The 12,180-nt window shown below is 58.7% G+C and overlaps 1 protein-coding gene across 2 annotated transcripts in view; it reads left to right on the top strand.

The window, feature by feature from the left end:
• The window catches only part of SORCS2 (sortilin related VPS10 domain containing receptor 2), a 420,811-nt gene that overhangs the window by 355,033 nt on the left and 53,598 nt on the right, over nt 1–12,180 (top strand). For both annotated transcript variants that reach the window (XM_059380324.1, XM_059380313.1), the window contains exons 5-7: nt 1,837–1,910; nt 6,218–6,282; nt 9,734–9,852. In XM_059380324.1, coding sequence (XP_059236307.1) covers nt 1,837–1,910; nt 6,218–6,282; nt 9,734–9,852 — 258 coding nt within the window. The remainder of the gene's footprint in view (nt 1–1,836; nt 1,911–6,217; nt 6,283–9,733; nt 9,853–12,180) is intronic.

Here is a 12,180-nt window from a genome sequence, read left to right as displayed (position 1 = left end):
CCCATTTCACAGACAGAAACACTGAGGTCCAGTGGCTGCCTTCGGCCTTCCTTCCTCTTGAGGTCTGGCCGTGAAATTGCTCTGCTTAACTGATTTATTCCAGACACGTCTTGAGTGCAGAGGAATAAAGGAAGGGGCATTCAAAGCACGGAGAATTCAAATCTGGCCTCTGCCAGTGAACTACCCCAGGGCATATTGCTCAGCTGCTCTTAGCTGCCATTCCTGATCTGAAAAACAGGTTGATAAAAGCGTCCGATTCACAGAGATGTCATGAGAGTGTCTGAGAGGGGACAAGCTCGGCACATGCTCACATGGTTGGCCCTCGGCAGCAGCCCTGGGTCGATGAGATCCCTGCATGACAGCGACAGGATTCAAGGGGAATGTCATTTGTGCAAACGCTTTGCCATGGTGCCTGGGATCAGCCCACACATCCCAGTAAGGCCAGGATCTGGATCTCTGTTTTAGGAAAGTGGGGAACTGAGGTTTAGGGAGCTTTGAGGGGTCATGCAGCTGGGTCGCACAGACTGTGGAGTCCGTCGTGAGCTACGGCTACGGGACCCCATGATCTCTCAAGCCACGGACTCACCCCTGCAAAACATACCATCTTCTCAGGGAAACTGAGGCAGCACAGCACCTGCCAGACAGGGCTCAGGGGAACTAGGTCTTCTCTGTCCCCAAGCACAGCAGTCCTCTCAGCTGGGGAGTGGCCACCGAGTGTCCCCGCCCAGCCCTGCCTCTGCCACAGAATGCTTGGGTCTCTGGGCTCCGTGTGGGCTGTGTAGGATTTCCGTATGTGTCCTGCTTCATGGGCGTACAGATCCCTTAACACCCCCACGGCCTACGCTGCTCTCAGGAATGGAGGGGACGTTTCAGCGTTCCCACAAACCCACCCCCACCCCCCAGCCAGGGAGGGTGGCAAAGGAAATTTGGCAAAACCACCAATGAAAGATGCCTTGGGACTTGGACTGTAGACCTGCCCAGAACCCAGCTCAGGGAAGGGGGTGGGCAGCATTAGTTCTTGCCCCCAGGCTGACTCAGGGCCCAGCTGGAGGGAGATGAGGGGAGGGGCAGACGGGGCACCTGTGTTCTGGGAGCCCTGCAGCCCCACAAGGACCTCATCCTACCAGCTGCACGCAGCCCGGAGGTCTCCGCAGGGCTGGACGTGTGCCCTGCGGGGTCCAGCATATATGAGAGATGTTGCAAAGTCAGGAGGGCCTGCAGCCTCTCTCAGCCTGGCCTGGTGGGTTGCTTCTATTGCTGGAGGGACCCACAATGCTCCATCTGTTTCTGGCGTCCAGCGTAGTGACCGGCCAAGTCCCTGCATTACACTGTGCTCTCTGCAGGCATAACTCCCGCCTGTCAACACGCAACAGTATCCCAGTACCCATGACCGAGTTCCCTCAGCTGTGGCTCTCCTCTCCAAGGTGGGCACGGGCAGCAAGGGGTCAGGGACAGGCTGTCACGGTGCTTTTTACAGGCTATTTAACATCACACTGCCCTGTGCCCAGGGACACTGGTGTGGCAAGCACAGACCCCCACCCCCAGGCTCCCACAGCCCTGCCTCGGGACTCAGCGCACAGGGGGCTGATCCTGACCATTCCCAGCCCAGGCCTGGCTTGGGGATCTGCCTGGCCAGTGTCCCTCAGTTCCTACCAGCAGGCCTGGGGGGCAAGAGTGGCTCTTCTTGGAGCTCCTCTGCTTGACCCTTGGCCTCTCAGAGGTGTGGGTGTGGGGCCTGCCTGGGGCATATTCATCGTCCAGGAGGGGTCACTCCAGCTCAGAAGAGGCTCATCCTCAAGGCATGACCAGACTTCTGTTTCTCTTCTCTCTGCCAAGCTCTATGTGTCATCGGACCTGGGGAAGAAGTGGACGCTTCTGCGGGAGCGAGTGACCAAAGACCATGTGTTCTGGTAAGAGCCTCCCCACAATGGGGACCCCCCCCAACCTTGAGGGCGGGGGCTCCCCTTTCCTCCCCCACAGCCCCCAGCTTAGGGCTTCCCACCTTCTCCTGCCTCTGATCCCAGCCATGGACCTCCTCACCCCAGGGGGACCTCCAGGTGCTCTTTCCACTCTGCCGGGAACTTAGGAAATGGTGGAGAGGCGGGGCTCGCCGTCCCAGGTCACCTGTGCACCTGTGACCCAGCTGTGCAACCTGATGCGGGCTGGTCCCTCTCTGAGCTCCTGCTTCCTCCAGGGTGCAAACAGGAGCCAAGTACCTCAAACTGGCATGTGCCCAGCACACAGTAGGCCCACCACCTGTCTCCCCTCCCCACCTGCTCTCCTCCCCCTCCCCGCTCCCCTGCCTCCCCCTCCTCTCTGGCCTCCTCCTCACCACCCCTGCCTCTCCCTCCCCAGCACACCTGCCTCCCCCTCCTCACCTCTCCTGCCTCCTCCTCCCCCCTCCCCCCCCCCCCCCTCCACACCTTCCCTCCCTCCCTCTTTCCTACCCCTTGCCCTTCTTCCTCCCCACCTCCTCTGCCTCCCCACTCCTGCCCCAGGTCCTAACTCAGCCCCTGACTAGCTGCCCCCCTCCCACACAGCCTCCCCTACCCCATGCTTCCTCCACCCCTGCCTGCCTTGGCCCCACTCCCCCGCCCGATCCAGTGCCCGGGCTCTCCTCCCACACTTGGGCTATCTCTTGGGAGCCACTCAGTGATCCATCTGAGCCATGTTCTAGCCTCTCTGCCTCAGTGGGGAGACTCTGGTGCTCAAGACTGGTCAGTGGTCAAGTCTGGTCAAGCTGCGTGAGTGAGGCCCGTGCGGGCTGAGTGCTGGAGGGCAGCGCCGTGGAGGGCGTGGAAGCCGGGAGTCCCGCTGGCTCAGGGCCCCCATTTGCCGGTTGCCGGCCATGGCCATGGTCCCTTCTTCTGCCCAAACTGCCCCTGGAGAGACGTGGCTTCCACACATGTTCTTCCGACCAAATGGCTCTTTCTAGCACATGAGCACACCTGCACACGTGCGTGCACACACACTCCTAGCCTTTCCCTTTCTCACCTCATTTGTAGGACAGACTATGCACTGGCCTTCTCACTGGGCCACAGTCCTGTCTCTTCAGCAGAGAAGCCCCGTGGAAGGAGCTCTCCTTTCCCTCCCGTGCTCCGTGTGTCTCACAAGGAGTTCGTTTCCTGGTTTATGGCCTCGAGGCCGGAGGGAAGAAGCCCGCCTCACTAACTGGAGTATTAGCGGCTGGCCTGTGGGACTTCTGTGGGGGGTGGCTGGCTTCCGCCACATGGCCACCTGTGGGAGGGCCGTGTTCCTTACTTGGCACCCCGAGTGCCTCATCCATCACTGGCCTTGTCACTGATGTCAGCTGTGGCCACCCCAGGGCCCCCAGGAGGTGGGAAAGGCCAAGGAGGGGCCATTTCCCAACAGCCAGGGCCTGAGAGGTTGGCAGAGTGGCGGAGCGCAGCTGTGCATCTGTCCCCGGCGGGACCAGGTGCTCGGGGATCTCTCAGGCCCGGGAGGCAAACCTGCCACAGTTACTGCAAGGTAAATTGGCACTAATTCATACATGTTTTTATCTTGCGCAAATCAAATTATTTCTCCCCCAAGTTTCTCAAATTGCCCTGAGTTGTTATGTGTGAGAGATTATCAGGCCGGACACTTGGCCCCTGGGGCCCGGGAACCTCTCCTGGAATGCAGTGACAGGCAGCCGCGGGCCCCCCTCTTCCAAGCAGTGAATAACGCTGTTTTGACAGCGTTTCTAGGGCGCTCTTTGTCCTTGATCTGACAGCAGGAATTGCCAAAGCCTGCGTTCTGTCTGAGGTTTGGACCCCTTCATGCTTTGGGAGGCTGAACAGCAAGTGAGCTCATTAGCGTGGTCTTGGGGGCCCCTGTGGGAACAGCCTGGGGACGGGAGGCCCGCTGCGTTCTGGGCCCACCAGGGGCTCCTGCTCACTGCCTTCCCTGTGGTGTCTCAGTGGGCCTGGAACGAAACCAGAACATTCTCCTCTGGGAGTGGCCACATCATGGGTGCTGACCGTCTACCAGGCACCAGACCGGGGGTCTGCATGCATTATCTTCTCAGACCCTGGTCGTCTTTCCCTCATATGACAGCAGGGGAGACTGAGGCTCAGGGAGGCCAAGGCACAGTTCTGGGGTCCTGCCGTCCATAAGCAGCAGCCCAGGACCATGACTGTCTCTGTCTGGGGTGGGGGCATGCTATTGGCCACACATCTGGGTCTGTTTCTCTGCTGGGGCCTGAGCAGACCCACAAAGCCTCAGCCTTCCTCTCCCATCAGCTCAGCGCCTATCCAGGTGTGGGACAAGTGGCAGGGCCTTGGCGGTGGAGGTTGGGTGAGGACAGACCTCACCCCACTCCCGGCCCGGTGCAGAGTCCTTGAGGGTTTATAAGATCTGGTGGTATTCAGCAGGGGTGAGAGCTGACGGCCCTTGTCCCCGGAGCACTGAGGTCTCCAGAGATCTGCCTGCCCGGGGCTCGTCTCATGCATCTGCTATTTCTAAGCAGTACACCAAGGAGCTTCCCCACAGGCCATCTTTGGGGACCCCAACAAACCAGAAGGCATGGGGGTCAACACTGTGTCCTTCCCTGCAGGGAGCTGGGCTCTAGCTGCGTGGCTGGACATCCAGCCTTGAGTGGTCTTCAGAAACCATGACCAAAGGTGTCTGGGGAGGGACCCCTACCCGCTGGGCCCCTGCCTGGTCCAGGACCTGGTGTGGGCTCCTGGAGTTCGGTTGTGGGGATGTTCCAATGGGAGAGCCAGAGAGTTGGGGGGTGGGTAGAGCCCTGCTAAGGGGAGGCAATTGCAGACTGAGGGGTGAGTGAGTGAGTCTGTGCAGGAGTGAGCGGGTGAGTGAGGGAATGAGGGAATGAGGGAGTGAATGAGTGAGAGTGAGGAAGGGAATGAATAAATGCATGCAAGTGAGTCAGCCAATAAATTAATGTGTGAATGAGGGAGGTGGTAAAGGAGGGAGCGAGGGAGTCAGGGAGGGAATGAATGAGTCAATGAATGAATGAATGAATGAATGAATGAATGAGTCGATGAATGAATGAATGAATGAATGAATGAATGAATGAGGGAATGAATGAGGGATGGAATAAATGAATTAGGGAGTGAGGGAGGGGGTCAGTGAATGAAGGAGGGAAGGAATAAGGGAAATAATGAATGGATGAGGGAGGCATGGAGGGAATTCGTGAGGGAGAGAGGGAGGGGATGAGTGAGGCAGTGAAGGAGCCGGCCGGTGTGCCTACCGCACCCTGCAAATGACCAGCAGTCACACTAAAACCCCACCAGCGGCTGAAGACAGGTCAGTGCCCCTGATCAAGGGAACAATGCCACTTTATTCAGAAAAGAGAGACAATGGTCAGGCAGGAGACCTTGCTCCTGGGAGTGCACAGGAGTTCACAAGAGCCTGAAGCAAACCTCACCTTGAAATAGACCTGGGGGCCTCGTGGCTGGTGCTACCGGATTGGAGCACCAGTGGACGGCAGCGCCCCCCCCCCCCCCCCCGCCAGGGTCTCCTCACTTAGAGAGTGTGCCCTTGATCTCTGAGGTGCCAGGCTCTGTGCTGGGTGGGTGCTGGGTGCCGGGGGTCCCCGAGGCTGTCGGCCCTGTCCCTGCCTTCCCCACAAGTGGAGACCCAAGGATGTGCCTTCGTCTATTCTCCTCGGCTCTTGTGGAAGGCTCCCGTGGGCAGCCACAAGCCCCCTTGCATCCTGGGCGCTGCCTGAGCCCTGGGCCCACATGGGCAAGGGAGGAGCCGGCACCATGGTGGGTGGTGGGCAGGGAGCAGCGTGGTGGAGGCAAGGGAGCCGGGTGTGAGTCCTGGCTCTGCCTGTAGAGCTGTGTGCCCCTGGGTGGGGGTCGGGGGCCGTTTGGCTCCTCTGAGCCTCAGTGTCCTAATTTGCAAGTTCAAGGTGATATTCCCAAGGCCCACCTAGTCTCCTCGGAGTATTTGGATCACCAACAAAACAGAACAAAAGCAGCCATGGTCAAGAGGCAAGGAATGTGAAGGCCTTTGGTAAAGGGGAGTCTTTTATAAAGAGTACCACAAAAAGAAGAATACCAAGCGAACCTCGAGTTCTGGCTACCTCCCCAGGAGCAGGTGGGGAGGACTGTGCTCTCACACCCACAGAGTAAGAGTGGCTCCAGCTGCGGGAGACCTGGTAGCTACCTGGGACTCAGGGACTGACATAGGAACTGGGAGAGGGGCTTGGGACTCGGTCCAGCGCTGACCCCCACATACTCTCTTCCAGGGCTGTGTCTGGGGTGGACGCCGACCCTGACTTGGTCCACATGGAAGCCCAGGACCTCGGAGGAGGTAAGCCGGAAGGGGTGTGGGCACCCAGTGTCCCCTGGTGTCCTTATATGCCCTCGTTCCTTTCCTGAGCTGGCCCTGCAGAGCTGACCTCGCTATGTTATGATGTGGTGTAACTTTTGATGTGCTTGTTTTCCAGCTGGGGGTAAATTGAAGTCAAGGAGCTCGACTCCACTGGAAAAGTCCATTAAGAGGGTGATTTGTTTCGGCCCCTGAGCACTAAGTGTTTCCTGCTCTCTCTGCCCCCACCCTTGCTAGTGAGTGTGGAGGCCTCTGATGGCTTCCCCTTTAATGAGGCAGATCCACCCCAACCCAGCTGGCTTAATGCCAGAATGCGCCCAGGGGCCTGATATGCTATGAGAAAGATCTTCTGTGCTCCTGACAGAGGAGCACCGGCCCTAGAACTATGGAATATTCTAGAACCATGGTGTCTTCCAGGATATCAGAGCCCACTATTCAGCAAGGGCTTACTGAGTCCCCTGTGGACCAGGGCTAGTGCTGACCCTGCCGGGGACACAGGTGAACAAGGCACAGCCCTGCCCTTTGCCTGGTTGGGGAGGGTTGGATGCCATCTACACTGCAGAAGCCACGGGAGCAAGGAGGGGAGGAGTGCAGAGCGGGTGCCATGCCAGTGATCTCACTGCTCTGACTGCAGAACCCCGCAGCTGGGGACGTTAAGCCTCCCCCTGCTGGGCTTCTCTCCGAGTGAACCTCTGTACGTTCACATTTAACAAATAAATGGTGGGAGTTGACAAGTGCCAAGCGGCAGAGCTCTCTGGCTAGGACATACTAGGTGGGAGGCAGACTGAGGGCCAGGCCGTGGAGAGACCGGCTGAGCACAGAGCAGTGGCGTCAGCTCTCAGCCTGCCACGGGCCAGCTGCCCGACCCTGGGATGTCACCTCTCCTCCCTGCTCCCCGGTGTCCTCATCTGGGAAAAGGGTCAGTGCACACGTGGCGCTCAGTGTGGGGACGTCACGGGGGAGGGCTCAGTGCTACTGGAGTGAAGCTGCAGCTGGGGCCCCTTAACCTTCTCAGCTCTTTCTAGGATCTACTGTCCTGCTGGGAGGGGAGGCGGGTGTTACAGTCGCTTCTGCTTCCCCACAACAAGGCTCAGAGGGGTTCCGGGCTGGCTGCACTCACAGGGTTGTAGGCCAGTAGAGACCACAGCTCCCACTGTGCTCCACCCACAAATCTGAGATCATCCCAGGGTGATATGGGGACTGACCCCCCCCAACCCAGGACTCAAGGCAGCAATGACGGGTGTGGTTGTCTCTCGGGATATCCCCACATCCAGCGAGGAGAGGGGACAAGCCGGCATCCTGGATGAGGGGAGCCATTTTCACCCAGTGGTGATGTCTCACTACCTGCCCTCTTCAGGGGGAGGAGGCCTTAGCCCCAGACTCCCCAGAACCGCCGTGCCACTGGAGTGGTGTCCCTCGACCAAAGACCACATGTGCCCCTGCTTCCTGACTTGTGGTATCCCCACCCCAGCCTGGGAGCCCCGTTAGAGTCCAGTCCAGCACACTCAGGGACATGGTGCCCGGACCTTCTGGTCCTTCCTCCAGTTGTCACTCACCTACCCCAGCCAGCCTGAGCCATTCAGTCACTCCCCATGCTCCCTGGCTCTCAACCCTACTTGGGAGCGCTCACCCCAGCCCTCCTTCTTGGGTTTCTTGTTGTTCTTGGACCACCTCCCCTGCCTCTCACCTTCTCAGTGCCTGGGCTGCCGTCACAGCTCTGCACACCGCCCCGCGCCTGGAGCCCTATGGGGACAGGGTGAGGTTTGACTGATTCACCTCCATGTCCCCGGCAGAGCTGCCATGTGACGCAGCACATGACCAAATGCCTGCTGCCCTGAGCAGTCGCAGGGTCCCTGTGAGCGAGCGAATGAAGGAGTGAGCGAGGGAATGAACGAGTGGGTGAATGAGTGAGAAAATGAATGGGGTGAATGAATGAATGAATGAGTCAGTGAGTGAGGGGGTGAATGAGCGAATTAATGAATAAGTGAGTAAATGAACACATGAGTGAGCGAAGGAGGGAGTGAGTGAAAGACTGAGTGAATGAGTGGTGTATGAGTAAGAAAGTGAATGGAGTGAATCAATGAGTGAGTCAATTGGTGAGTGGATGAATGAGTGAATGAGTGAATGAATGAGTGAATGAATGAATGAGTGAGTGAGAAATGACTGAGTGAGTGGGTGAGCCAGTGAACAGGTGCGTGAGCAGATGGTTGACCTTGAATCGGGCCTGGGCAAGTCTGCCCACCGCGTGCCCAGCAGGCGAGCCCAGGACAGGAGAGTCCATGCTGAGTGCAGGGAGTGGCCAGGCTGTTTGTCAGCGAGGTGGCCAGGGTTCAGGTGTGAGTGGGCGGTGGCACGGCCGTGCTGACCGTAGGCCCCCTGCATGCCGCTCTCCCTAGATCTTCACCAAGTTGTTTTACCGCAGAGCCCCCGAGACGGAGATTATCCTGCCCCTGAACAAGGCGCGGGTCTTCTCGCCCTGAGGCGGCCCCTGGGCACTGTCCACACTGTCCAGTCATCCAGGGCCGTGGGCAGGACGTGCTCCGAAGGTGCTGACGACCTGGAGTGCCTTCGTGGGCTCCTTTGCTGCCAGGGTTAAACCCTGCTGCGGCCCTGCAAGCTGGGAGGGGTCACTTCCTGTGGCATGTAGGCTCACCCCCCACCTGGCAATTTCGCTGGATCTCCCAAACCCTGGAAAAATAGGGCTTGAAGTAAAAACAGCGGCTGCCTGCGAACTGTGCGTTCCATTTTGCCTGGCTATAAATACTTATAAAAGAATGGAAGTGTATTCCCTAAAGTTAGTGTCCCACCCACAGTATGCCTGGGTCCGTCAGAGGTCCCTCTCCCAGCAAGACAGAGCTTGCGTATGAGACGAGATGAGATGTGAGATCTGATGTGAGAGTGCGCTGAAGGGGGACGGGATCCTCTGCTCACATCCCGGCTCTCACTGGCATGACTTTGACCCAGGGTCGGCAGCCCTTCCCCATCAAGGGCCAGCTGCTGGATGCTTCCAACCTGGAGGCCTCTGCCATTGCTGCAGGAGATCGACTGTCCCTGACCCCCAGAGGAGCAGGCACACAGCTGTGTGCCCGTGAACCTCTGTTTACAAGCAGCTGGAGGCTGGCCAGGCGACCCTGCTGTAGGCACGTTACCTGACCTCTCTTGCCTTAGTTTCACCATCCAGAGGATGGGACCACGGTAGGGTCGTCCCAAGGATTAAAAGCACCTCCGCTGAGTGCTCCTGGCACGTCACCGCCATTGCTTGGCGGCAGGTGCCATCCCAGGGCTGGTCCTTTGAGCCTCAGCCCCACAGCAGGATCCGGCCAAGGCCAGAGCGGGCCTGCGTTTCTCGGCGTCTGAGGCTGCCGGGCTGCTCCTGCAGCCAGAGCCGGAGTGCGTGAGAGTCACACGTTGTGCTGGCTCTCATCACCTGCAGGGTTTCGCTATGTCACCTGCCAGATCTACAACTGCTCCGAGAAGACTCTGACGGCTCCATTCCCAGGCCCCATCGACCAAGGCTCTCTGACCGTGCAGGACAATTACATCTTCTTCAAGGTCAGGCTGCTTCTGGGCCCCTCGGGATGGGCAGTGGGCAGTCGGGAGGGCAAGCCACACAGGGGAAGCGGAACTCGCTGTTTGACTTTTAAGCGCTGATTTGTTGGTGTTTTCCCCCGCCCGGGGCATGGTGGCCGCAGGTCACCTGCAAGGCTGGCAAACCCACTACCTCGAGTCAGGGAGGGACCTCCCCTAGCTCGGAGTCCCTGAGCCCGAGCCGTTTGCTCTGTTTGGTTTCACTGACTTTGGAACTGATAGGGGTTGTCTCTGGTCATTGCCCTCGGTGGCCAGGTAGCAGCTGGGCAGAGCCCAGCACCCAGGACTCTACTGCCTGTGCACACAGGTCGTCCTCAGGTCCCAGTTGGGACCACTCGTAAAAGATACAGGGTCTGACCATTCGGAAACCCCAGTGAATAGCTGCTCATACCACTTCTTGATGACTTCCATGGATGGCGAGCTCACTCACTCCTTCCCAAAAGCCTAGTGCTCTCCTGGAGAGCTCGGATCTTTAGAAAGTTCATTCTGACACTGAGAGAACATTTTCTTTGCTTCTGTCGGGGGCCCCTGTCCTGCCCTCTGGGACCCCATGAGACAAGTCCAAAAGCTCCTATGGAGAAGGCTCCACACCACTCCTAGCCCCTCCTTGGCCCTCAGGGCTGTTCTATTAGCCCAGCTGCCCTGTCCACCCGCAGAATACACCAGGATCTCCTGGGAAACTGACAGGGGCTTCCCAGCCCATTAGAGCAGGCCAGCCAAGAAGATCTTGTCCCTGTTCTTCTTTGACCTCTCTGATGTCCCATGATTTCCAGTCTCTTCTGTGTGATTACCTCCTCTGGTCCCTGTCCCTCAAATGCCCATGTCTCTTTCTCCACCTGTGCTGCCAAGGCTTACTCACATGCTGCCTCCTCCAGGGAGCCTTCCCTGACTTCCACCTCTATCTCCTTCAGGTCCACTGGCACAGCTAGTCCTTTGCCTTCCTTGGTCACAGCCAGGCCACAGGTGTCATCCTCTATTGTCTACATTAGTCTCTACATGCAGGGTGTGAGCTCTATGTACATATTTAGAGGGAGGATGTGTGCCGGGGACCTGGGGGGCAGCTTGGTCAGAGGTGACTGACTGTAGTAGGGTGGAGTGTGGGGAGAGATGGGGCACCTATAAGGATGCAGGGCGCTCTGTGATTGGGCATCTGGTAAATCTGATCTGGAAGGACCCAGGCTTGCCAAGGTCACAGACAGGGTGGGATAAGACGTGGCCCCGCTCACTGCTGCTGAGACGGGCGCCTGGTCATTGCTGGGGTTTGCCCTGTGTGTGCTCAGGCAGGGCTGCCATTTGTGCTTGGCTTTGTCTCCATCCTCACGGCCACGGTGGCCTGGTCTGACCTTGGACACACCCTACCCTGTGAATGCGGGCTGCCCCTAGCCTTGACTCATGCCATCAGGGGCTGTGGGTATCCATCAGACCCCTGTCCTGAGTTGGTTCCCAGATTTCTCAACAACTGCCCAGAAAAGTTGTTCCTGTGGCGCGGCTCAGAGGTTGCCCAGGGGCTGCCCCACTACAGACTCTTACCTTGGGCAGGTTCCCTAGAGCCCATGGTCAGCCCTGGGACAAGTCCTGCCTCTGCCTGCCCTCCTTCCTTCCCCTCCCTCCTGGTCCTTGGAGGACCCCGGCGCAGAGCCCACTAGCCCCTCCCGCCACTCCCCCCACCAACGAAGTGTGTGATGAACATAAAGGTTCACTTCCTGGGCCCCCAGCCAAGGCACTGAGCAGCTCGTGATGCTGGTTCATTTGCTAAAGCCATGCTGTGGGCCGGGGATAGGACCTTAGCCTCCAGAAAGAAGGGTCTGGGCCTCGGGGGACAAGGGTGACACAAGTGAGGATCTGACTCTACAGGTGGCCCCGGCTGGCTTTGGGAAGAGGCATCATTCTGCCTCTGAGCCTTACTGTGCTGACCTATCAAATGGGCCTGACTGGTCCTGGCTGCCCAGAGGCCCAGATGGACGCCAGCTGTGTTCCCGACCTGGGAGAGGCCCTGTGGGGTCTGGTAGAGGACCTGCCACTCAGGGAAGCAGTGCCACGGGTCAGCCTTCTAGACCTGCTCCTACTGGTCAGTGGCCCAGTAGGAGGTTGGCGGTTCTCAAGAGGCGAGTGCCATGCAGGCTGGCTCCCCCATGAAGGGGTTGCTGCGTTCAGCGCGACCCGTTCCCCAGGCACAGGTCACATTTGCATCTGAGGGATGTTTCTGCTCGTGCCCCCTCTAGCCTCAGGCCTGAACCGCAAGTCCCCTCAGCCTGTGGCCTGCCCATAGCAAGGCTGACTCTTTGGGAAAGG

The sequence above is a fragment of the Mustela nigripes genome, chromosome 1 (assembly GCF_022355385.1).
Source record: "Mustela nigripes isolate SB6536 chromosome 1, MUSNIG.SB6536, whole genome shotgun sequence".
Classification (NCBI taxonomy): Eukaryota; Metazoa; Chordata; class Mammalia; order Carnivora; family Mustelidae; genus Mustela; species Mustela nigripes.
Note: the sequence above shows the minus strand (reverse complement) of the source record. Positions and strands in the feature narration are given on the sequence as shown.